The sequence below is a fragment of the Miscanthus floridulus genome, chromosome 5 (genome assembly GCF_019320115.1).
Source record: "Miscanthus floridulus cultivar M001 chromosome 5, ASM1932011v1, whole genome shotgun sequence".
Classification (NCBI taxonomy): Eukaryota; Viridiplantae; Streptophyta; class Magnoliopsida; order Poales; family Poaceae; genus Miscanthus; species Miscanthus floridulus.
This window is the reverse complement of record NC_089584.1, coordinates 147,745,628-147,771,897: the sequence shown is the minus strand read 5'-3', so window position 1 is coordinate 147,771,897 and position 26,270 is coordinate 147,745,628. Positions and strand designations below refer to the sequence as shown.

The following is a 26,270-nucleotide window of genomic DNA, read 5'->3' as shown; positions in this document are numbered from 1 at the left end:
TTGTTGAATGGAATACGGAGTACCACCAATTGTCCAGCAACGATAGTAAACTCCATGTGCATTTGGAAGGCACTTGTGAAATACAGAATAGATTATTCAATCTTTGGATTCTGATGTGAATCAATAGTTCGGCAAAATTAGGGTTCTTTCTGTCTTCCACAAAGCTGTTGGTTCGGAATTTAAAATAATAATTTCAATTGCACCAATATCTTTATTTGTTGACACCAAACAGGTTACATGGGCAGTGTGTCACTGGTCTTGTGATTATTTGTTTTGTCTCTACACGAAGCACAACACCTGGAGGCTGGAGTAATGTTATGAGCACTAAACAAGAGATTGGTGTATTAACTTCTTGAGGGACAGTGCACACCAGTGGTACATAAAAAGATTACTTGACAAGGAGATTGATATAGTCATATAGAGTGAGACCTGAGACCTGAGACCTATCGGGGAAATCGTGATGGATTCTACAGACTACATGTATCTATCATTCCCATTATGTATCCGTATCTCGTCTCCTCGCCGGGTGGGATTTCAGAGTCCAGCTCATCCTTGGATACATCATCATGCCAGTCATCAGTATAATGCCGACATGGACTGTTAGGAATGACACCAACATGGCATGGGCACAGGCCACCTGCAGTTCAATGTAGTAATAGTTTATCCAAAACATTGTAACTACCTTAATAGTATGTCTCAGGATGCCTACCTGTTTAACCGAACTCGGCGATTCCTGTCCATTTTCCAGAAAGAGGAAGTACTCCCTCCGGTTCTCTAAAGCAAGTCGTTTTGAGGTTGTCTTAAATCAAACATTTTAAACTTTAACTACAAATAACTTCTTTTGGGTTGAGTTTGAAAATATGAAAGTGATGTAAGTAGATTCATCTCGAAATGTAGTTTCATAAAAATATATATTGACTATATTTTATAGCAAAAAGTAGCGGTCAAAGTCATTTCTTAAAGACCGTGTCGATGTCCAAAACGACTTGCTTTAGAGAACCGGAGGGAGTACTGTCCTTGCCAACTTCACCAGCCTCAGTGTCGAACACTTGTAAATAGATTTATCACACAACATTATGCTTGACTAACAATTGGAATCACCTCATTACAGCCCAATGGAGGTGGTGCAGCATGGACTCAGGAGCATCAAGAGTTCCCCATGGCACGGGACCCCGAGAGCTTACCTCTGTCTTCTCGCTCTTGGTTGTCTGGGAACACACCACTAGTTGCAGCCACAAAACGGTCCTGTAAACCCTCAAATGGCATGGGTGCCAATGCCACAGCCAGCTTTGCCACGATGGTGTCTGCACAGCTCCATTGAGAGTCGTCGATCCGGACGCTGAAGGTACCTGCATTTTGTTCTCCTTGAGGACCCATGCGCTGAGAGAGCAGTCTTTCCATGCGCTGAAGGTACCTGCACAGCTCCATTTTGTTCCGCCTTCCTGACATAGGCACACCGATCACTAGCACTGGTAGCCGAATCTGGTAGGACTCTTTAGACAAAACAGCCTGCAGGTGGATAAATATAATTATATTGGATAACACAATCTAGCAGATGCTAATTTTTTAGTAAATTCATTCATGATTGACTAGTGTAAATATATAATTACAAGAAAGTAGTACCTTTTCATTGGCAGGATGCCCCTTCAGTCAAAATGGCATTCATTTAGGACATCATAGATATTAATGAGCCTTTCGATGTCTCAAGGTTCTCTGATGTAATACTGAAAAGCTCAGTACATCTGGCTTCATTCCCTTATCTATCATTTCTTGGAAAAGATCTTCAGCCTTTGCTATTTCTCCCTGGCTACAGTATCCATTTATAAGAGCTGTGTATGTGTAAACATCAGGGGTAAGTCCTTTCACTAACATCTCATCAAACAATCCCCGTGCTTCCTCTAAATATTCTGCTTTGCACTGTCCATCAATCAATACTGTGTAACAGGTTACATCAGGTTCAATTTCCATATCTTTCATAGAGCTCAGCAACGCCTTATGCTTTGCTCTAAGAAAAAAGGTCCTCCTTTCCTTAGCGATGCCCTGCCACCCTTGTTGTAGGGTTTCCTTTAGGTGGCCATCCAATAGCACTGTGTATGCAACTACATCAGGCTTGATTCCTAAATTTATCATTTGAACAAATAATTCACATGCTTCTTGCAACCGACCAACCTTGCAGTAACCATTCATCAGTACAGTGTATACAATGACATCAGAAAGTCCTCGCTCAACCATATCGTGGAACCATAAGCGAGCATTGTGCATATCTCTTGACTGACAATAAGCTGATATAAGTTTGCTATATGAAATTACATCAGGAACAACATTCTTTTCAAGCATCATACTACATACAGTTGATGCCTCTTCAACCTTTTCATCTCTAGAGAGGCCGTTTATCAATTTTGAACATGACAAATGATCCACCACATTTCCTTGTTTAGCAACTCTAAGAAAAAGCGTGTAAGCATGGTCGGTCCAGCCTGAGTGCAAATAACCACAAACCATAGAACTGTACAACACATCGATATTATCTATTCCCTTTTCTTCTACTATATTAAATAACACCTCTAACTCCGCCTATGGTGGGGCGCCTTTGGTGTCCCAGCATAGCAGGTCCCAAGCCCTGGTAAAGGAGGAGGGTTGTGTTAGGCGTGGCGAGCCAATGTAAAAACCTAGCCACTTAAATGGAGATGAAACCCGAAAGAAAATCGTTGGGGCGTAACCCTCTTAGCGACGCGCCATATCGGAACCCGGGTATGGTGTTAAATGGGCAAGGGCCGGGTCGTCACCCCCGTGACGCGCCGTGTCGTGATCTGGGCATGGTGTCAAGTAACCAAGGATCGGGTCGTCGCTTCCTTAGTGGCGCGCTACATCGGCGCCCGGGTGTAGTGAAAAATGAGCAAGGGTCTTTGCATCAGAGTCGACGGGTGCGAAGGGTAAGGAAGCTAGTCGAACCAACTAGGATCCGTTTAGGTAGTTGGAATGTAGGGTCACTTACAGGTAAGTTAAGAGAATTAGTTGATACCGCGACTAGGAGGCGTGTAAATATATTATGCGTTCAAGAGACTAAATGGAAGGGTCAGAAGGCGAAGGAGGTGGACAATACAGGTTTCAAGCTTTGGTACACAGGGACAGTTGCAAATAGAAATGGAGTAGGAGTTTTGATTGATAAGAGCCTCAAGAATGGTGTGGTGGAAGTGAGAAGGCAAGGAGATAGGATTATCTTAGTCAAGCTTGTCGTTGGTGATATGGTTTTGAACGTAATTAGTGCGTATGCCCCCCAAGTAGGCCTCGACGAGAGTGCTAAGAGACAGTTCTGGGAAGACTTAGATGGTCTGGTTAGAGCTATACCTAGTAGTGAGAAGCTTTTTATAGGAGGAGATCTTAATGGGCATGTAGGTACTACAAGCGCAGGTTTCGAGGCAGTTCATGGAGGTTTTGGGTATGGTAGTAGGAATCAGGAGGGGGAGGAAGTTCTGGACTTCGCGGTAGCTTTTGACTTGATGATAGCCAACACTTTCTTTAGAAAGAGAGAATCTCATCTAGTGACCTTCAGTAGCGGACAACACTGTAGCCAGATTGACTTTGTCCTCGCAAGAAGAAAGGACAAACGAGCATGCTTGGATTGCAAGGTGATACCAGGGGAGTGTGTTGTTTCTCAACATAAGCTTTTGGTGGCAGATTTTCGTTTTCAGGTGCGTGCCCGTAGGGATAAACAAGCTAAGATTGAAAGAACAAAGTGGTGGGAACTGAAAGGGGAGACGTCAGAGGTATTTAGGGAAAGGGTTATCAAAGAGGGCTCTTGGAAGGAAGAAGACGACATAAACAATATGTGGGACAAGATGGCAACCAACATTCGGAAGGTAGCCTCAGAGGTGTGTGGAGTAACCAAAGGAAGGGGACGCGAGGCTAAAGATACTTGGTGGTGGAACGAGGAAGTCCAAAGGGCTATTAAGGAGAAGAAAGAATGCTATAGACGCTTGTACCATGACAGGAGTGTGGACAACATAGAGAAGTACAAGGTGGCAAAGAAGACTGCAAAGCGAGCTGTAAGTGTGGCAAAGGGTAGAGCGTACGAGGATCTTTACCAACATTTGAGTACGAAGGAAGGAGAGAAGGACATTTATAGGATGGCTAGGGTTCGTGAGAGAAAGACACGGGACTTCAACCAAGTTAAGTGCATTAAGGATGAAAGGGAGCATCTCTTGGTAAAGGAGGATGAGATCCGACATCGATGGCAAGAGTATTTTGACAAATTGTTCAATGGTGAGAATATGGACACAACCTTTCAGTTGGATGACTCTTTTGATGACACCAATAGGCGCTTTGTGCGGAGAATCCAAGAATCTGAGGTCAGAGAGGCGTTGAAAAGGATGAAAGGAGGTAAGGCGATGGGACCGGATGGTATCCCAATCGAGGTGTGGAGATGCCTCGGGGACATAGCTGTAGTATGGTTAACCAAGCTGTTCAACCATATTTTTCGATCGAACAAGATGCCTGATGAGTGGAGGAGAAGTATATTGGTACCGATCTACAAGAATAAAGGAGATATTCAAAGTTGTACAAATTACCGGGGAATTAAGTTGATGAGCCATACTATGAAGCTATGGGAGAGAGTTATCGAGCATCGCTTAAGAGCAATAACGCGGGTCTCTATGAACCAATTTGGTTTCATGCCCGGAAGGTCAACCATGGAAGCCATTTTCTTAATAAGACAAGTTATGGAGCGGTATAGGGAGAAGAAGAAGGACCTACATATGGTTTTTATTGACTTGGAGAAGGCTTATGATAAAATACCAAGGAATGTTATGTGGTGGGCTTTGGACAAACATAAAGTCCCAACGAAGTACGTCGGGCTCATTAAGGACATGTACAGCAATGTTGTGACTAGAGTTCGAACAAGCGATGGAGACACGGATGAATTCCCGATTAAGATAGGACTACATCAAGGGTCAGCTTTGAGCCCTTATTTGTTTGCTTTAGTGATGGATGAGGTCACAAGGGACATACAAGGGGACATCCCTTGGTGTATGCTTTTCGCGGACGATGTAGTGCTAGTTGATGAAAGCCGGACAGGAGTGAATCAGAAACTGGAGTTATGGCGGGAGACCTTGGAGTCCAAAGGTTTTAGACTTAGTAGAACTAAAACTGAGTATATGAGATGTGACTTCGGCACTACTACTCGGGAGGAGGAAGATGTTAGTTTGGAAGGTCAAGTAAGTGCCTAGGAAGGATACCTTTCGATATTTAGGATCAATGCTACAGAGGGACGGAGATATTGATGAAGATGTTAGCCATAGAATCAAAGCAGGGTGGATGAAGTGGCGGCAAGCGTCTGGTGTCCTATGTGACAAAAGGGTACCACAGAAGCTAAAAGGCAAGTTTTATAGGACGGCGATTAGACCTGCTATGTTGTATGGTGCAGAATGTTGGCCTACGAAAAGACGACATATTCAACAGCTAAGTGTCGCGGAAATGCGTATGTTGCGTTGGATTTGCGGTCATACAAGAAGGGATCGAGTTCGGAACGATGATATACGTGAGAGATTAGGGGTAGCACCAATTGAAGAAAAGCTTGTCCAACACCGGTTGAGATGGTTTGGACATGTGCAACGGAGACCTCCAGATGCACCGGTGCGTAGTGGAATCCTAAGTCAGGATAGTAACGTGAAGAGAGGCAGAGGAAGACCGAAGTTGACTTGGGTAGAGGCAATAAAAGGAGACTTGAAAGGATGGAATATACCCAAAGACTTAGCCTTAGATAGGAGTGCTTGGAAGACAGCTATTCACGTGCCTGAACCTTGATTGCTTCTGTTGGGTTTCAACTCTAGCCTACCCCAACTTGTTTGGGACTTAAAGGCTTTGTTGTTGTTGTTGTTGTATATTAAATAACACCTCTGCTTCGCTCAAGTTGCCTCCTCTACAAAAACCAGCAATAGCTATACCATAGGTGAGTGAATTAGGCTCCAGCCCTTGATCCATCATGTGCTCTAGAAGGTCAAATACCTTCATAACAAGGCCATTCCTGCTATATCCACTGGACAATATGTTATATGTAACTACATCTGGTTTTATATTTGCCTTCAGCATCTGCTCAAATACTTGCCAGGCATTTTCTGTTTCTCCTTTCAGACAGTAACCGTTGATCAGGCATGTATAGTGGATTTTGTCTGGTACCAAACCTTCAGCCATCATTTCATTCAGTAGCATAACTGCCTCATTCATGTTCCCAAGCTTGCAATAAGCATCCATAACAATGTTATAAAGCACGCCATCAAGATGGAGCCCTAAATCTCTAAATTTCTGGAAGTGCACAATAACTTCAGATATCATGCCTAACTTCCTGAGGCACTGTAGAAGGGAACCAACAATGTAACAATTTATCTCAATGCCATGGGATACCATGTCTTCAATATGATACCATGCCGTCTCTAGGTTACCCATTTTGCAATGACTATGAATGAGATAGCTATAGCCATATAGATCAGGGGTAGATCCATGTCTGGTCTTGATCTCCAAGACCTTTTCAGCCTCCTCCAGTTTCATTTCTTTGCATAGTCCATCAATTACCATATTATAAGCCATGGCTTCAATTGGAACCCTCTCTTGGGATATCTCTTGTAGAACAGCATATCTTCTTACCATGTTATAAGCTAGATCATACTTTCCACAATCACAAAGGCCAATTATAAATGATGAGTACACATGTACATCTAATTTCACTCCCATTTCAATCATCCCAACCCACACTTGGAATGCTTCGTCTGCCTTGTTTGCTTGAAAAAGAGATCTAGTGACTATGTTCAATGATTGAGCATCCAGTGTCAACTGAAAGCACTTCATTCGATCATAAGCTGCAACAACCATATGTGAATCATTGCTCTGAGATACAAATTTGAGCAGAAAGTTGCAAGCCCAAAGCTTTGGAACAAATCCAAGCCTGCAAAGGTGACAAAACATCTCTACTGTTTCTTGTGCGTTGTGGCAGGTGGTGTATGCCTTGATTAAGCAATTGACTGCATATGAGAGTACGTGAGAAGTGGCACATGTTTCTCTCAAGTGATCAATGAGCGCTAAGATTTCAGGGCCACCACTACCAGTTCCCGAGAGAATCTCACCAAACAAGGATACCAGCATCTTCCCCTGGAATGAATGGGATAAAATTCGTATGATCTCTGAGTAGGTTGAGAAGTCATGGTGAAAACCAAGGCTATGTGTATCTTTAAAGTAGGCAAATGCAACTGCAGGTTTCCTCCTTAGACAGCGGAGTGTCTGCACAACACTGTCAGAGCTCAAAGACCGGTGCAATTTCTGGATAGGCTCATTATCAGGAGCAAAATTCAGCTTTTCATCACCGCTTGAGTCATCACACTGAACTGGAGCGGCGATTGTAGAGTAGGGGCAAGAAGGAACTTCCCAGGGTAAAAGCTTCCTGTGTCTGAACCATTCAGCAGTACATTTGGGCCACCGCCACAGGATCATTGGAGATATAAATCTTTCTGCTCCTCCTACGGCCCATTAACCATCACTGATAAAAGAAATATGCCTGAATCAGAAAAAAAAAAGACAAAACATATTAATATTTTCAGAGAGTTCCCATTACTGAACAGGGAATTGTATTATTTGATTTCAATGCTGATTGCACACAACATTGGCGACAGATAGAGCACTGTTTCCCCATGAGGAAATTCATAATAAAGTTGGTGATCCAGATGCAAAGCGATGTATCCAACATTGAAACAGGTTATTGATCTTCTAGTATGGTGACAATGTACTAGAAACTTGAGGACATGTTTTTATGATCATAGCACAACTATAATCTGCACACTGAGGCTAGAAATCTTATTAGCATTAAAGTAATTCCGTGTCCTTTATGTATATCTATCATATCTTCTTGTGAATCTTCAAACAAGGTGGCTGTGGTAGTTAATATGCCGCACTGAAACAAATTCGGTATAATTCAAAAGTAACACTAGGAAGTAGGAACTGACCTCAGTATAATCTTAATCTGCGCAAGGCCAATACAATACCGTGTTCTGCTAGCAGTGCTATTTGATCAGACAGTAATAATCCTAGAAATCATACTAGATTCAATTCTTTAAGAGTGGATATGTACAGTTGTAGACACGGGCCGGGAGTGCAAGTGCAAGCAATCAAGCAAGCAATACGTCACACGACAGGGGAGGTGGGGAGGAGGAGGAGGAGGAGGAGGAGGAGGAGGCTGGCGGTGCCGCGGACCTAGTGTGGAGGCGAAGGGCGGCGCGGCAGCCGTCGCTCGTCTCCTTGCTTTCCCGTGCGCCGGCCCTAATCCTCCATTTGCTCCCCCTCTGTGTGTCTGTCTCGTGGGCCATAGGTGTCAGTTTCCGTGATGGGTGGACAATGGGTTGGCTCAGCTGGATGGGTTTCTGGAGTTTTTGGAGAAGAGATAGCTCCTCCTTTCTCAGGCTGTCCGCACCGCGCAACGGTAAAGGCGACGGTACGCCATTGGCAGCGTACCAGGCGTCCGCACCGCGAGCCTGTAAATGGCCCTGGAACATAGCGGCTGCACAGAAAAACGGCACAGAGCCCGTACGCGCGAGAGAAAACGCTAAACACCGTAGCAGTACTGTAGCGCAGAGAGAGAAAAATTTTGTGAGGGAGAAAAAGGGAGAGTGTGGAATAAAATATAGAATAGTAGATATAGAGTATGGATAGAGATAATATGGGTGTAGGAGAAATAGATATAGAGTAGAGAATCTCGATGACTAGGATAGAATATTCCTTTTTAGAGATGAAAATAGAGGTGAACGAGTGCGGATAGCCTCAGCCTCCGCCTTCCTCCCCGGCGTCGGCGGCCATGCTGCTCCGCCTCCGCCCGCCGCCGTATCCGTCCACCGCGGCCGCAACCCTCTCGTCCTTCCTCCCCTCCACTTCCTTCCGCCGCCTCATCCCCTTGCCGCGCTGGCGGCCCCCTCCGCGCCGACGCCTCTCCGCCGCCGCCGCTGCCAAGGGTAAAGCTCTTCTTCACAGCTGTGACTGATGCTGTCGAGAAACGGAGAAGAGGTGCTTACTGCCAAATTTCTGCTGTTGCGCTAGATTCGAGCGGCCGGTTGGATCCGCGCCAGGAGCGGTACGACGTAATTGTGGTCGGAGGTGGCCATGCCGGCTGCGAGGCCGCCCTTGCTTCGGCTCGCCTCGGCGCGCGCACCCTCCTTCTTACGCTCAACATTGACCGGATTGCGTGGCAGGTCTGTGCTGAGCTAGTTTTCAGTTCTACAGTACATTTCTAGTTTTCGTTGGCAATGACGTATCAACTTAGGCCTTTGCATCAACAAGCCACGCTTCTTGATCCTTGATGGTAAATATTCTAGTCAAGTTCATGGTTAAGATTATTTGAACATTGACTCCCGATGCCATATAATAAAAATCATGTCCCTTATATGAAGAATTGATCCATCAAACCCTGTAGTGTAGGAATGGAGCAATGTGAAATCTCTCCTGTCATAGCATGTTTATAGGGCACAAATTCTCTTCCAAGGTATGAATGTATGATAGAAACTGAAGTGATGAATTTTGATTAGTATGTTGCATATCTTACCATGCTAAAGCCAATAACTATAAGGAAATATCCTTTGTCTACGAATTCCATGTAAATTTTAGTATTAGAAGTGTAATTCTGCTTCCTCACTAATTTTCTGCCCTATCCAGCCTTGCAACCCTGCTGTTGGTGGGCCTGCGAAGTCTCAACTTGTCCACGAGGTAGATGCCCTTGGTGGTGAAATTGGAAAAATTGCTGATAGGTACGAGTTCAAATGTCTTGTTGTCTGGAGAATGAATTTTTCTGCAAGTTCAAACGGCTGAGAGATCAGACTTTGATTACTAGTGAATCAACAAAAGATATCTTAGCATCCTCATTGCATCTTCTTCTGATAGGTGCTACCTGCAAAAGCGTGTACTGAACAGCTCAAAAGGCCCTGCTGTACGTGCACTGCGTGCTCAGACTGATAAGAGAGAGTATGCAATAGAGATGAAGAACGTTGTGGAAAGGTCAGTGTATACTAAGCTGCTTTAGTCATAAGTTGCTAACTTTACTTGGATTTGTAATCTTGTCTGGCACCTCCAAAAGTAGTTAATGCTACATAAATTCTGGATATGCTTCATTTTGCTTACCTCATTTAAGTTATGTTAACTTGGATCACCATTTCAGAACTTCTTAGGTCGTACTCACAAAATTGTGATCTTCTTTAGTTTAAACTATATCAAACATGACACCTTCACAAATTTGGCATGTGATATTGTTGTTACTGGATTAAGACCATGGTTCTGCATGACTAGTCTTAAGTTCTCAATGTAGTAAAAAAACTCTCAACATAGAGGTAAATATTTTAATCTTCTGACATAAAAGGGCGTACCCAGTGCAGAGAGCTCCCACTCTGTGCGGGGTCTGGGGAAGGGTGTTAGTGGCAAGCCTTACCCTCGCCTGTGCAATACGAGGAGACCGCGACTCGAACCCGGGACCTTCCGGTCACAGGCGGTAAGACTCTACCGCTTGCACCAAGCCCGCCCTTCATTTAATCTTCTGACATCAGAGTTTAATTTTTTTTTCTGCCTGCCAACTTTTGTCATGCCATGCTGATGTTTACTGTTGTTGATCGCATGTATTGTGATAAATTTCACATTGCTTATTGACTATTCCATGTACTATGCTTCAGCACAGAAAATCTGTTCATTAGAGAAGCAATGGCTACAGAGGTTTTGATTGGAAAAAATGACAGCGTTGAGGGTGTTCGCACTTTCTTCGGCATGGACTTTTACGCACCATCTGTTGTACTTACCACCGGAACATTCATGAGTGGTAAGATTTGGGTTGGTAGAACATCAATGCCTGCTGGGCGAGCTGGAGAGTCAGCTTCTCATGGACTTACTGAAAACTTGCAGCTTCTGGGTTTTGAAACTGACCGCTTAAAAACTGGTACACCACCACGAATTGATCGCAGGACAGTTGATTTTTCTGGATTGGAACCCCAGCATGGTGATGAAGAGGTATATAGTACACAACATAATTTTCCCACTTATATCGAGAAATGCAGATTCAATAATGCAATAGCTTTTCATTGCTGTCTTTTTTATTCATCTGGTACTTTCAAATTAAATGCTGCAATTCTGTATCATCAGGTATTCACTCCGGTTCAATAGTTCTTGTCGCTTTGGACATTGACACCCTCTCCAAATATAACTTTGTCTATGATTTTTTATTATATTACAACATATACAACAAAATAGCAAATATGTCAGTTTCTTAAAGTACTTTGCAAGACTAATCTATATATGTTGTCTTAGTATCTTCAAACTAAATATTTGAAAAGTTATTGATAGTTAAAGTTCTAAAGTTTTGACATCAACATTGTCCAAACCGACAAGAATTATGGAGCCGGAGGGAGCAGCTAGATATAGCAACACCGTTCTTTTGAAATGATACAGTTATACTGGTTTCTCTCTAATTAGTCATTAGTAGGCATGAGTTTTGTAGTTTATAAATCTTATAAGAAAGTATGCCATGAACTGAGTGTTCCTTGCATGTGTAAGATCAAAAGAAGCCTTGAATTAAGTACACTGGTAGACTTATAGAGAATAATTTATATGCGTTTACTAGCTGATGCCACCCTTTCGACTACATGAATTTTCCCACAGGAATTTTACGAGATTTCCTGCATCTAGTATATGCTGTAAACCTTTCAGGTTTGCACCCATGTGGTAAAGGAAATCAGTTGCATTTTTAGAATGTAGGGCTTGTCAGGATGGTTAAGCTTGAAATTCAAGTTGCTTTTGTGTTACACTTTTTTGGGGGGATAAAAGGATGGTTCCTCTTGAAACAGGTAGGTTGGTTTAGTTTTGATCCTGAATTTCACGTTGAGAGAGAACAGATGTGCTGCTATCTAACACGAACTACAAAAGAGACGCACCAAATTGTTATAGACAACTTAGATGAAACACCAACTTATGGTGGCTGGGTTGAAGCAAAGGGACCAAGATACTGCCCGGCAATTGAAGATAAGGTACTGTATGATGGACCTTGTTGGTTTGTTACATGGCAATCTTCTTTTATTTTGATTATTTGGATTGTCAACAAAACTTGTAATTTTCTTGCAAAAATTTAATTACTATACCTACAACGACTGATGTACCCACTAACCAAGGTCTTGTTGCAGATTGTAAGGTTCAAAGATAAAGAGTCTCATCAGATCTTTCTTGAACCTGAGGGTAGAAATGTTCCTGAACTATATCTACAGGTATGTTCCTCCTTTCCTATCTCCATTCACGATTCTTCCCTTTTTCTTTGATGAACATTGGCATATAATTGTGCTTCTTTTCTGTTTGTCTCCATCTGTATGTGAAAGTAATGTCTGTGTACTATTGCTCAACCAAACCCTTCTTTTTTTAGATGAGAAACCTACTACTAATGATCATTTATACATCTTTATTAGGGCTTTTCTACTGGGCTTCCTGAGAGATTGCAATTGTCCCTTGTGCGAACTATACCAGGGCTGGAGAACTGTCTAATGCTAAGGCCTGCATATGCAGTTGAATATGATTACTTACCTGCATATCAATGCTCAAGATCACTTATGACAAAGAAGTTTGTGGGTTTATTCTTCTCTGGCCAGATAAATGGAACAACGGGATATGAAGAAGCTGCAGCTCAGGTTTATTCATTGTTCTTGCTCTGTTCTTCATGAGTTAATCGCAGTTCGTATGGTTGGTTGGACTAGATTTGCTGGATCCTAAGCTTGCTGATTGCTGTATGTAGGGTATAGTTTCTGGAATCAATGCAGCTAGGCATTCTGATGGGAAATCATTAATTATTCTTGAGAGGGAAAGCAGTTATATTGGAACTCTTATTGATGATCTTGTTACAAAAGATCTTAGAGAGCCCTATCGCATGCTAACAAGGTATGGAATTTCAGTACAAAACATTTTTATTATTGATGCTTAAATAATTGACGCTGAAAATTAGTTTTACTCCTACATTATATAGTAAGCTTGAGCAGTGTTATGCAATATTTTTGTTCTTTAGTTAACAATTGAGTTTACCTTTTAATAGGAAGTATTAGGTGCACAACTGGACAAGAGTATATTGGTGCACATATACATAAACTCAATCTCATCCCTCAGATCCAATATGAACTGTCCAAGTGAGAGGTGGGAATTCCAATTCCCTCATCCTCTTGTCCACCTTTTAACTGGACTAGATCCAGTTAGGCCTAAATCAGCCCAAGAGGGGATGAGAGAACTCCCACCTCAACTTTCGGCCACTTGGATCCAAGGAGTTGGATTTAAATTTGATTTGCACTTATGTTCACCAATATACAATTGTGCCCCTGATATTTGATCATCTTGGTATGCTAAAAATTATGAGTACAGAAGTTGACCACACTATAATTATCATGATCCTCATATTGCAGCGTGTATCAGTTAGTTTAACGTTAGTGATTGTGAATTCCTGTAGGCTACAAATACACATGGTTTTATTTTGGTAACACCAAGTTACATGCTGAGTTCTTTGAATTTTACGCTGTCTAATTCAATATGACTTCTGTGTTCAGAAATTTCTTAACTTTTCCCCTTTTTTTCTTTGTTTTTGCTGGGGCATTTATGGACATCCAGCCGTTCAGAACACCGGCTATTGCTTCGAGCAGATAATGCTGATAGTCGTTTAACCCCTTTGGGACGAGAGATTGGTTTGATAGATGATAGACGCTGGGAGCTTTATCAGTCAAAGCAAGCCCGCATTAAGCAAGAAAAAGAACGGTTGAAATCGACAAAAGTTCCAGGTGAGCATCATATATTTTCTTCTAATGAATAATGACGTACCTTTGACATACTGCACCATTCATATATTGTTTTAGATGTCCTAGAATGCATGCATTCAAACTTTTAGTTTTGACTGTTACATAAAAGTATGTAGACTTTATCATGAAATTACATAAGTCGATATGTAATTGCATTTAAGAATTTTGGAGCATATAATTAGAAAGATAAATGCTCATATAAATTTATTGAAGAAAGGCGATGTCTTAATTGACAAGTAAGAAAGAGAGGGGGGGGGGGGGGGGGGGGGGGGGAGAGAATATAATTCTTTATTACATTTAGTGCCCAGTTTTTTAAAAGGTTCACTGCACATGTACTAGAGAATCGTGTATTTTGACTGTAGGTAGTATATAAAATGCTGTTACCATGTCATTACAGTTCACAAGCTCTACCTCCAATGTTCTGTTATCAGGAGGTGGATTTTCTGCTGAAGTTACTGCAGTATCCAACCAACCTGTAAAGGAGTCATCTACACTTGAAGCCATACTAAAGAAGCCACATGTACAGTATAGACTCCTTGATAAGCATGGATGTGGAAACGAAAATTTATCTCGAATTGAGAAGGAATGTGTAGAGATTGATATCAAGTATGAAGGTTTCATCGCACGACAACAGAGTCAATTACATCAGGTAATTGCTTATGGTTATGCGATTTTGTTCTGGAGTAGATTTATGAGGGAAGCTGAACTGCTAGAACAATGGTACATAATCATTCAAGACATCCAACAGTAACACATTATGCATGATTTCGTTTGTTTTGTTTATTTAATTGAAATGGCAGCTAACTCTTTGTTTTTTTGTTTCTCTCTGTCAAGATTGTAAACCAAGAACACAGGAAACTTCCTGAAGATTTGGATTACCACTCAATGACAAATCTATCACTTGAAGCTCGAGAGAAACTTTCCAAGGTAAGTTCGGGATATGTACAAGGAACCTTATGAAAGATAATCTGCAACTAAATAACAAGCGTTCAGCTGTTCTCCATTTATTGACAACATGTTTTTTGGGGGGTTTCCACCTGCTTTTGGGATATGTACATGAACCCAGCATTCTGCAGCTGTCCATTTATTGTGAACATTTTTTTATGTTGAATTATTAAGATATCGGTCACTATGAATTTCAACTACTAGGCGACATCTTTTCTGAAACTTGGTGTCATGTGCAAGCACAAGGTCAAAGTAGACCATGTAGAAGAAAACATGATAATGTGATATTACTGCAGTCACATGTTATTCCATTGTAACAATGTAGATTGGGAGCCAATTTTGTGGTATAATCTTATCTAAATTGTACCCTGTGATTCTTTTGTAGGTGCGTCCGCAAACAATAGGTCAAGCAAGCAGAATTGGTGGTGTGAGCCCAGCAGACATGACAGTTCTCCTCATTTGGATGGAGAGCAACCGACGCATGGCGAACCACAGGAGACAGCAAGAGCAGCTGAGATCAGCTGCAGTCGAGGCAGATGGTTCTTCAGAGGAGGTGATCCATGCCAGCACTGCATAAACGGGAGGGTTGGGGGGGCAACTGAACCAGGAACGACAAATTCCAGGGAGTCTGCGCGTTTTTGGTAGAACGATGCAGGAGGCGCAAATGCATGTATGCCTTTCTTTTTGACGACCTGAAGAAATAGTTGTCCTGTGGCGCCCTTCATGTTGTGCGTTATTGTCTAGCAATATGTGTGCATGTGCCTTAGGAGAACTAGTAGAATAGAGTTTGGTAATTGCAATTGTAGAGTTTTCAATACTATACAATGAGAGAGCAGATTGTAAAGAATGGCAACAACCGTAATGGAGAGCTCTCTTTGTTCATCTGTGTAACATGGCTTCAAAAAATTACTCGTACATGGAACTGGGAGATGATGTCTGCATTTATCTAGCTGTATGTCATCTGAATGTACGTGGTAAAGAAGAGAACGCAAGGAGGTGCCATCTGGGGCCTCTGCTCCTCCGTCACCCTAACTAATACTGGGAGGAACTAAACGCTGACGAGAGGTTAAGGTGCATGTTAAATGAGGCAAATTTGGTTTACGTGTTAGTTTGTTATTACTTTTCTGAGACGCTACTTGCTGATCCACTGATGGATGGATGTTCTTATGTCTTTGTTTGTTGTTCTGAACAGGGTTCAAGTTCAATGGATTGGAGAGTTCCTAGCCTAGCGCAGTCTGTTCATTCAGATCAGAGACGTCTCTCCGTATGTTGTTCTGGTGCAGCAGGCTGCAATGATAGACGACGACCTGTGTGTGCGTTGTCTCAGCTCAGTGATCCACAGCGAACATGTTATCTGCAGGCCTACAGTACCTATTATTTTGGCTTGGCTGCTATTTTGACTATTCTACTACGGAGTACATGTTGGACACAACAGCCAACAGGTGAACAGAGCAGCAATCAGCAATCAGCAATCAGCAATCTTGTTGTTTTCCGGTCAGGTCACGGTCACCACTCACCAGTCACCACCCACCTCCCACTGGACTCACAGCAGCAGCGGCGAAGCCTATCTTTTTCCCCTCCCGCCGTACGTTCTTTCCAGCTTCCAAAGCGCTCGCGAGCTGCCATGGCCGGCGCCGGTGCACCCGCAGCTCCCCGTCCCGCCCGCCCCGGCTTCGACGTCATCGTGGTCGGCGCGGGCATCATGGGCAGCTGCACGGCGCACGCGGCGGCGTCCCGCGGCTCCCGCGTCCTGCTGCTGGAGCGCTTCGACCTGCTCCACCCGCTGGGTTCCTCGCACGGCGACTCCCGCATCATCCGCGACGCCTACGCGCAGCCGCGCTACCTCCGCATGGTGCGCCTCGCCCGCCGCCTCTGGGCCGCCGCCGAGGCCGAGGCCGGCTACCGCGTCCTCACCCCGACGCCGCACCTCTCCATGGGCCCGCGCGCCAGCGCCGCGCTCGCCGCCGCCCTCGCCAACATCGGCGCCGAGGAGGTAGTGGCGGACGACCTCGGCAGCAGGTGGGGCGGCGCCTTCGCCTTCACCGTCCCGGACCCGTCCGATGGGTGGGTCACCGCGCTCAGCGACCACGGCGGCGTGCTCAGCGCCACCAAGGCCGTGGCCATGTTCCAGTCGCTCGCGGTCGCGAAGGGCGCCGTGGTCCGGGACAACACCGAGGTCGTCGGCATCGAAAAGGCGCCCGAGGGCGGCGTCGTGGTGAAGGCCAGCGGCGGCGAGGCGCACCACGGCGCCAAGTGCGTCGTCACGGTGGGCGCGTGGGCGGCCAAGCTACTCGGCTCCGTCTCCGGCGTGGACCTCCCCATCACGCCGCTGCACACGCTCCACCTCTACTGGCGCGTGAGGCCCGGCACGGAGCAGAGCCTCTCGGCGAGCGCCGGGTTCCCGACGTTCTCCAGCTACGGCGACCCGCCCGTGTACGGCACGCCGTCGCTGGAGGTCCCGGGGCTGATCAAGATCAGCTGCGACGGTGGCCCGCCGTGCGACCCGGACGCCCGCGACTGGCTCGCGGGCGACGCGGAGGTCACGGACCGCGTGGCCAGGTGGATCCAGGAGGCCATGCCGGGCCACGTCGACGCCGCCGGCGGGCCGGTCGTCCGGCAGTCGTGCATGTGCGCCATGACGCCCGACGCCGACTTCGTCATGGACTTCCTCGGCGGGGAGCTCGGGCGGGACGTCGTGGTCGGGGTTGGGTTCTCGGGGCATGGATTCAAGATGGGCCCTGCTGTGGGGAGGATCCTGGCGGAGATGGCCATTGATGGTGACTCCCAGACGGCGGCAGAGGCTGGCGTCGACCTCGGGTTCTTCCGGATCGGCCGCTTCGATGGCAACCCCATGGGAAATGCCAAGAAGGATTAGTACTGAGCTCCTGCTGCCATGTACTGTAGGAGTGCGTATCTACCGAATTCTTCTCGATCGTAGATGCATTGGAATTAAAATAAAATGGATGGGAATGGCACGGAACAAGTTTTTTTTTCCCATGTAATGTTGAACTAGCATTGAATGGAACTTTCGTAGTAACGTCAAGGCCCTTAGAGCAACCACAATGTTGGCAAAACCAGTCCATGGAAAATTAAATATTTACTGTTAGATAGCTGGTACATTGTAGAACTAGTCTATAAGTAGTCCATAGGTAAAAGCCACCCATAACACTATGGACAGCCCAGAAGACAATAAAAAATGATTTGTACACTATAGATCTGACACACAACAATAAACAAGAAAGAGTCGTTGGCCTTCCGAAGGTAGCCGTTGGGCGTTGGCCTCCTCCTTCCTGTACATGTCTTCTTTGCTGAAGCCCTCTCTGTCTACAAAATTGAAGCTTCGTGCTGCATTTTTTCACACCTGAGCCTGAGATTTTCAACTCTAGAACACAACAATGGAACCCTCACCCAGAAACTTTTCTAGCCTCCTGAATCAAGGCTCTCCAACCCAATACTCAGAGAGCAGTGGCCAAATCTCACCACCTACACCCCAATCCCAGTTTCCCTTTGAAATATCCAATTTTCTACAGAACTTCAATCCTTTTGGTCCTCTAGGAATCCACCCACCATATGGCCATTCTCCTCCCAGATTTCAAGGTGTTCAAAAATAAGGGAGTTGGCTACAAGCTCCTCCACCTAGCTTTCAAAGATTTCATCTCCATGAAAGTTTGGGTGCACCTACAGCCAATAGGCCTCCACCAGTTCTTCAATTTGGCCATTTAGGTGGAGCTGCAGCCAACACTTCTTCCCATGGATCCGAGTCTAGTTCTCGATGCTCTGCACAACAAGAGAAGCAATCAGTCAACATTGAAGATTTAAGTGATAGCAGTGAAGAAGAAGAACCAAAGAGGCGTCAACGCATCAATTGGAGTGAAGAAGAAAATGAGCGGCTTTTCAATTCGTGGACACATCACTCCACTAATCCCGTAATCGGCATCGACAGGAAATGTGAGTATTATTGGAAAGCTATAGCTACTGAGTTCAACGACAACGCGCCAAAAAATAGCCACAAGAGGTTAGTCAAACAATTGAAGACACACTGGGGTGATGTCAAGAGGGATATCACAAAGTTCAGTGGGGCTTATGCTCGAGCTATGAGTGCACGCAACAGTGGGCAATCTGATGACATGGTCCTGAAAACAGCCCATGAGATGTTCAAGGGAGGCAGCAATGGAAAGCAAAAACTGCAAGAGATAAAAAGTATAAGACATATTTAAAACTGTTGGCAATAGATACCTCAAACTTCAATGAAAAAAAGGCATGACAACATAATGGACTAGATAGCAAAAGACTTGGCTGAGGAATAGAAAGGCAGCAAGAGATGCATGTATCCCTAATATTTAGTGTAATTGTTGTTTTCAAGTTAATTAGTTTTTATGTATTAGGTAGCATGGTTGTACCACCAATATTTAGTGTAATTGTTATTTTTCTTAGTGCTGGCAGTGTATTTGTAAGCTTAATATGGCTGTACCCCACTATTAATGAAACCAACAGATGGCTGTTGAGGTATGGACAAAAGCAAAATATAGCTGTTGAGAAAAGACAAACAAAAATATAGCTGTTGAGAAAAGACAAACAAAAATATAGCTGTTTAGGTCATGCCAGAAGCAGCAGATGGTTGTTGAGAAAAAGACAAAAAAATATAGCTGTTGCATACAAGTGGACAACAGCTACAAATATGACCACCACACCACTCCCTCGTTCACTAGACACCAGTCCACAACCACTGCCTGATTCACACAAGACACCACTTCCTCATTCACTAGAAAAAATGTCAACTGACTCAGATGATTCTATTAAGTCTGAGCTTGAAGCACAGATTGAGGCTAAGCTTGAGCAGGAGATTGAAGCTGAGATTGAAGCAGAATCAGCTAGGTCCTCTATTCGACGTGGGGGTTATACAAGGAGGTACATCAACAGAAACCATGAAGGTGATCACAGCAGACTAGTTGGTAAATATTTTTCAGATACTCCCTTATACACAGATAATCAGTTTCGTAGAAGATTTCGCATGAGGAAGCATTTATTTATGCGCATAGTTGAAGCTCTAGGTGTTTGGTCTTCATATTTTCGTCTACGCCGAGATGCATTTAGCAAAGTGGGTCTATCACCATTACAGAAATGTACTGCTGCCATTAGAATGTTGGCATATGGTTCACCAGCAGATCTTATGGATGAAACATTTGGGGTTGCCGAGAGTACAACAATGGAGTGTTTGATTCATTTTGTTCATGGTGTTAGAAGCTTATTCGGTGCACAATATCTACGCAAACCTACTAGTGAAGACATCCAACGCTTACAGCAAGTAGCAGACCAGCGTAGTTTCCCTAGGATGTTGGGTAGTCTTGATTGTATGCATTGGGAGTGGCAGAATTGCCCTGTTGCTTGGAAAGGGCAATTCACTCGAGGTGATTATAAGGTACCTACCATAATGCTAGAGGCTATCGCGTCTTATGACCTATGGATTTGGCATGCATTCTTTGGAGCTTCTGGTTCGAACAATGACATTAATGTGCTTGACCAGTCACCGTTATTCATAGAACAGCTACAAGGCAAAGCACCTGAGGTTCAGTACACTGTTAATGGGTCACAATACAACATGGGTTACTATCTAGCTGACGGCATCTATCCAGAATGGGCCATATTTGTCAAGACAATCAACCGACCACTAAGTCCTAAGCATAAATTGTTTGCAAGCTATCAAGAAGGAGAAAGAAAAGCTATGGAACGAGCTTTCGGGGTGTTGCAAAAGCGTTGGGCTATCATACGTCACCCAGCAAGACTTTGGGAACGGGAAGAACTCGCCAATATTATGTATGCATGTGTTATATTGCGCAACATGATAATAGAGGATGAGAGAGGCATCTATGACATACCAGATGATAACACATATGAGCAAGCGCAATCTTCTCCAAATTTAACTGGGCTTGCACATGGACCAATCTATGGATTCATAGATATACTAGACAAAGACAATGAAATTCGCAATCGATCAACTCACGTTCGTCTCAAGGAAGATTTGATAGAGCACATTTGGCAAAAATTCAGTACACAGCAGCATGCACCCGGCCAAGAGTAGAGTCTCATCCATGTAATTTTAGGATCGTGTGTTTTCTTAAATTTATTTGTACTCGTATCTGAAATAAGGCAATTGTACTTTTATTTCATTGTTCATTCATACTTTGCAAAAAGAAGTAGTACTATGCACGGATCGGAGGTTACGAACTCAACCTCGTTAGGCTAGTTACGCTACAAACTCCAACTCTCATTTTTACAACTATATAAAAGCTAAAGCAACTGCTATTACTATGCACGGATCGGAGGTAGGAAATGATTATACCTGCTGCTGAGATGAGGAACGGGTCGGTGCCCCGTGAGTCCTGCTCCCCTGCTGTTCGCATGCCCCAGCTCGGGAGTCTGTGCACGCGCCGACGTCCCGGCCAGTGCCTAGCGAGATCTACGAGCCAGGTGTGCACGCGGGTGCCGCCGGACGGTGCACGCCAGGTCGCCGTGCCAAGCGTTCACGCGGGTGCAGGCAGTCGGTGGCCTACGAGGACGCCAGGTTGCCTTGTCGGCCGTCCACGCGGCTCCCTCCGTGCCCCTGCAAGAAACGCCCGATCTGAGTTGGTTGACGCCTGATCTGAGCACGGAAGTTGGAGATCTGAGGTGGAAGGGGAAGGCCATGGTCGGATTCAGTGCGAGGAAGGAGATCGGTGGCGGAGAAGATGGCGGTGGAGATAGGGGATACGGAGCTGCATCGCCCCGGACTTCTCCGTCGCGCGAACAGATGGGGGAAGTTGGGGGTGTGGGATATTTTACTGGCTATGGGACCTAGCCTTATGAATAGCCGGTCTAGATACATTGTGACCTCCAACTTAACTATAGACCTCTACCATGGGACCTATCTATATGGACCGGTTGGTCCATATACATTGACCTTGCTCTTAGGCTGTCTGCACCGCGGCCTGGAAGCAGGCCTGCAAACGGCGCAACAGCGCACCTGCATGCGGCACGCGACGGCGGGCCACTATCCGTGGAGGCCGCGCTGCCGGCCGTTATACGCCTCCCGAGGTTCCTGCGAGAGAAAGAAAGAGAGCTGGGGAGAGAGAGAAATAAAATATGGAATAGTGGGTATAGAGTATGTGATAGAGGTAATACGAGTGCAGAAGAAATGAGTATAGAGTAGAGAATCTTGATGACTAGGATAAAATATTCATTTATAGAGATAAAAATAGAGGTGGACGAGTGCGGATAGCCTTACCCTCCTCTCGACGCTAATGATGTTCGGGGAGGCACGAGCCCGCCCTAGCGCGTGAAACTACGCACGAAATAGCTGCACGGGTGGGCGTCCGGATGCCCCGTCCGTCCGGACGTGCGGACGCTATCGCCAAATGGAAAAACCTGCTCCTCTGCTCCCTGGATATATCTTCATATAGATGTCCAATGGCCCGGCCCGGCCGACCTGACACGGGCCTGTGCCAAGCACGGCCCGATGGGGGTCGGGCCGGCACAGCATGTCGGGCCTTCCGGGGTGTGCCGAGGTGGGCATCGTGCCTGACCTACGGCCCAAGCACCACGGGCGAAGCCACGTTGAGAGCGCTGGATGCCCAAGCACCCAGGCCAAAATCGAAACTATGTTATGAGGAGCAAATTTCCACCGTTTGTGCACCCCGGCCCAAAAGCAGGCAACCCCCACTGGCCCAAGCCCACGTCGCATGTTGCTTCTAGGAGAAGGATGCCAATCGAGTCTCCACACACGCACGACTGTCTCCACGGGAATTTTTGCCGTGGCCGCACGCGAGTCCGCGAGGGGCAAGGAGGCCGTGGCGTTTCGCCTGACGCAGCGAGCCAGCGACGCAACTACGCAAGGGTAGCTGGGCAGGGGCGGCAAGGCACCGACGCCGCCATGCCGGCAACGATCCCTGCTAGTCGTTGACGCCGGCGCCCCTTCCCCTTCCCTGTCGTCATCTCATCGAGCCGAGCCGAGCGCCCGATGGCCGCGGTAACAGCCTGATGTGAAGGCGCTCACCCTCACGGCCTCTCTAGCTCTCTCTGTTCTGGACTTCTGCTCCAAAAGAAAAGGCAAGGAATCAAACCCTCAATTTATTTATCTTGTATTTCAATCAAGTTAAGCCTCACATCCGATTTCGATTCTTCCTGGTTATATGTTGAAATTGAGTAGCTTGCAGTTTAGGGTTAGTGATTAATTGGGGTTTTCTCTTTTTAGTATATGCATATACATTTATGATAGTATGGATCTGCAATTTGATTATGCTTGCACATTATAGATAATCATGGAGAGGTTTTATAAACGGAAAGCTCCAGACAAAGACACCGCCAACAATAACAGAAATTCATGTCTAGATGATCTCAATTGGGAAGAGGAGATTAAATATGATCCAGGCTTGAGAAAACAAATTGATGCTTACCATCCTAACCATAGAGAAAAGGTCAGAAGAAAATATTTGGAAAATGGACCTTGCCAGCCTCGCACATGTAATTTTCCTGTTTCAGATATTGGAGACAAGCCGAGAAGATTTATCCCGGAATGGTTTGATGAGTTTGGAAGTTGGCTTGAATATAGTGAGTCAAAGGACAGAGCATATTGCTTTTGTTGTTTCTTATTCAGAGAAAAGAAGGATGCAGGATATGAATCATTTATAGTTAATGGTTGGAATGGTTATCATAGGAAAGGAAGGCTAAAGTCACATGCTGGTGATGTTGGTGGCTTACATTATAATGCAATGAAGAAGTGTGATGATTTGTTACAAAGAAGGCAACACATAGATGTTGCTTACAATCAGATAAGTGAGACCGCAAAGAAGGCTTATTTTACTCGGTTGAATGGATCCATTGATACTGCTAGGCTATTGTTGAAGCAAGGATTGCCTTTTCGTGGTCATGATGAGTCACTAGAATCCAACAATAAAGGGAACTTCAAGGAGTTTTATGATTGCTTAGCACAACATGATCTAGAGTTACGCAAAGCGGTGAGAACAAATGCTGCAACTAATAGTTGTTTGCTAGCTCCTGAAATTCAAAGGGGCATTGTTGAATGTTTTGCAAATGAGATTGTACACTCTATCCTTGAAGAACTGGGCAATGATGTGTTTTGCTTGCTAGTTGATGAGTCAAGAGATGTTTCTTGCAAAGAACAAATGGCTGTGGTCTTGAGGTATGTTGACAAATGTGGGATCGTGAAGAGAGGTTTGTTGGCGTTGTGCATGTGACTGAAACGACTTCTTCCCATCTGAAGTCATTTATTGATTCTTTACTTGCAAAGTTTAAACTAAGCTTAAAGTAAGTTCGAGGCCAAGGATATGATGGTGCTAGCAATATGCGAGGTGAGTTCAATGGCTTGCAATCATTGATCATGAGAGAAAGTAGGACAGCTTATTATGTGCATTGCTTTGCTCACCAACTTCAATTAGTCATTGTGGCAGTCATGAGAAAACATAAGGGCGTAAGCAATTTCTTAAGCATGATTTCTATCTTATTAAATGTGGTGGGTGGATTAGCTAAGAGACGGATCTCAGATAATGTAAAATCAAGAAAGGATTGCATATCAAAGATAACCAAAACTTGTTTAGATATTAGAAGCATAGGATGTGGAGGGGGGAAAAAGGGAAGAAAGACTCAAATTTAATCATCTAATGAGGAAGATGCCTAGTGCATAAGGAATTCCGGTTCAATTTGATTCCGACTTGGAAACGCATTCAAAAATCAAAAGACATGCAGATTAGATACACATGTAAAATCAGAGCAAACATACAGCTGTTTTATTAGAAGACAAGAAGCACGGCAGTATTTTTTCTCGAACGTGCACTGTAGCACGTATTTCATTAAGAGGAAAAAGAGAACATCCAAACAAACAACGCCGGCGTCGACCGAAGGTAACCAAAGGTTGCCCCATCGAGCTGCACAAACATAAAAAAGAGTGGCAAATGAAAAACCAAAGGAAGCCGGCAGCGATCACACAAGAGACTAATTACATGAATGAACTGAGCGACGATAGGGTCGAATACCCGGCCCGCAACCACATAGCGGCCTCCTGTAGGATCTCCAAACACAGCTCGCGAGCGTCCTTGGCTTCGTAACCGGTCAAATGGTATGCAGTACACACTGCCAATGAAATGCTTATGCAGGGGGAAAAAGAGTCATTTTAACTTTGATCTAACCAGAGTAGTAGTACGAACTGAATTGACCACAAAAAAAATATTCCATAACATTGTTGCATCATTGCATGGGCTTCAACAGGGATGGACACTAATATGCAAGCATTGAAGATTAGATAATATGCTCCAGACTAATAGCTGAATATATATAGAGCTACTCCGACCAGTTATATGCTGCAAGAATTGAAGATTAACTAGATAATACGCCTACCAGCTAGTGCCACAGATTCAAAGCTTCCATAGCAGTAATCATCATCAGATTTGACGGTTTCTTACTCGTCGTCGTCGTCATTCTCATGGAGAAGGTGGATGTAAAGAAAGAAAGTGCGTGTGAGTTTAGTTCCCAGGTTGGCGGATGACGTGCAATGTCCATGGTGTAGTTGCAGAGCACCTGTTTTAATGTGAAAGGGGTCAAATGGAAGGACCAGTACGGTCGGCCGTACGTAACAGCTCTGTCCACGAACTCTGGTTCCTGTTCCTCTGCCCCGGCCTCAATGTCAACTTTGTAGATCGCAAGCTCACTGAAATAATCAGCCATTGGGAAGTAGGCGCAGTTGGCGTGATTGCCTTTGAACATGCCGACGTCAACAGCGACGCACCTGACTCCGAGGAATAGAGCTAGGTTACCGATGCTCCTGACCCGCCGCATCACATTCCCGGCAGAGTCGACCTTGAAGACATCCCCTCCACGGCGGCGCTTCACAACCGCCAGCATATCCCCTCCAGGGACCCTCACCGCGTAACGACGGCAGCACACGTCGGCGGCGAGTTGGTTGAAGATCCTGCTGACCTTATAGGAACCAGAGCAACGCTTCACGGCAGCGCATTTGGCGGCCGCTATCAGGGGCAGGCTGCTTGCAGGACATTTGGTGTGGCTCTCCACGGAGAAAGAGGCGCTCTGGGGGTCTGCCCAGTACACCTTGTTAGGGCTGTTGGACACGATGGAGACCAAGACGAGGGTCGAGGGTGGACGAAGATCCGACGACGTCGGCGGTGAACCGACACGGTGCGGTCGGCATTGGCGCGGCGGAGTCCCTGCAGGCCGTCGTCTCCAGGACGAGGAGACCGCCGGTGGTGGTCGTGACCAAGTCGTAGTCCGGCCAGTGGCGGCGTTGACGAAGAGGCGCAAGTCGTCGTCGTCGCGGCTGGCGTAGTGCTTGACCTCGTCGAGCATGACCCACTGGGTGGGGCGGAAGCGCGGGTCTTCCTGGGGTCCCGAGCGGAAGAAAGGATCTGCACGCCACTGCAATTTAGGGCACGTTTGGCATGGCTCTAGTACGTGAAAAAACAGCTCTGGCTTTGGCTTTTGTGGAAAAGCAGTTTT

General features: G+C 45.3%; 5 protein-coding genes across 7 annotated transcripts; 4 read left to right on the top strand and 1 right to left on the bottom strand.

Annotated features, from left to right (window-relative positions):
* Positions 1-182: 182 nt before the first annotated feature.
* LOC136451125 (pentatricopeptide repeat-containing protein At2g26790, mitochondrial-like) lies at positions 183-8,594 on the bottom strand. Its single transcript, XM_066451876.1, has 4 exons — positions 8,236-8,594; positions 5,893-7,543; positions 1,624-2,562; positions 183-1,509 (listed from the first exon to the last, which is right to left on the bottom strand). Exons 2-3 carry the CDS (start codon positions 7,477-7,479, stop codon positions 1,684-1,686), a joined length of 2,466 nt encoding a protein of 821 aa, XP_066307973.1. The 5' UTR covers positions 7,480-7,543; positions 8,236-8,594; the 3' UTR covers positions 183-1,509; positions 1,624-1,683.
* Positions 8,595-8,696: 102 nt separating this feature from the next.
* Positions 8,697-16,101, top strand: LOC136451122 (uncharacterized). Of its 3 annotated transcripts, XM_066451870.1 has the most exons (15): positions 8,697-8,987; positions 9,073-9,224; positions 9,685-9,776; positions 9,910-10,023; positions 10,689-11,019; positions 11,853-12,032; positions 12,186-12,266; positions 12,462-12,680; positions 12,785-12,927; positions 13,642-13,808; positions 14,258-14,475; positions 14,661-14,753; positions 15,157-15,767; positions 15,817-15,842; positions 15,964-16,056. In XM_066451870.1, exons 1-13 carry the CDS (start codon positions 8,834-8,836, stop codon positions 15,346-15,348), a joined length of 2,136 nt encoding a protein of 711 aa, XP_066307967.1. In that variant the 5' UTR covers positions 8,697-8,833; the 3' UTR covers positions 15,349-15,767; positions 15,817-15,842; positions 15,964-16,056. The 3 variants fall into 3 exon arrangements, with proteins under 3 accessions (XP_066307967.1, XP_066307966.1, XP_066307968.1); XM_066451869.1 differs by having other exon boundaries at positions 15,157-15,842; positions 15,964-16,101; XM_066451871.1 differs by lacking the exons at positions 15,157-15,767; positions 15,817-15,842; positions 15,964-16,056 and having other exon boundaries at positions 14,258-14,546.
* A 227-nt stretch (positions 16,102-16,328) lies between these two features.
* Positions 16,329-17,817, top strand: LOC136454066 (probable sarcosine oxidase). Its single transcript, XM_066454620.1, has one exon. It carries the CDS (start codon positions 16,396-16,398, stop codon positions 17,644-17,646), a length of 1,251 nt encoding a protein of 416 aa, XP_066310717.1. The 5' UTR covers positions 16,329-16,395; the 3' UTR covers positions 17,647-17,817.
* Positions 17,818-19,542: 1,725 nt separating this feature from the next.
* Positions 19,543-21,105, top strand: LOC136455592 (protein ALP1-like). The gene has a single exon (XM_066455550.1). The coding sequence runs from the start codon at positions 19,543-19,545 to the stop codon at positions 20,848-20,850; it is 1,308 nt and encodes a 435-aa protein (XP_066311647.1). The 3' UTR covers positions 20,851-21,105.
* Positions 21,106-23,065: 1,960 nt separating this feature from the next.
* Positions 23,066-24,001, top strand: LOC136455591 (uncharacterized). The gene has a single exon (XM_066455549.1). It carries the CDS (start codon positions 23,066-23,068, stop codon positions 23,999-24,001), a length of 936 nt encoding a protein of 311 aa, XP_066311646.1.
* The last annotated feature ends 2,269 nt before the right edge of the window (positions 24,002-26,270 follow it).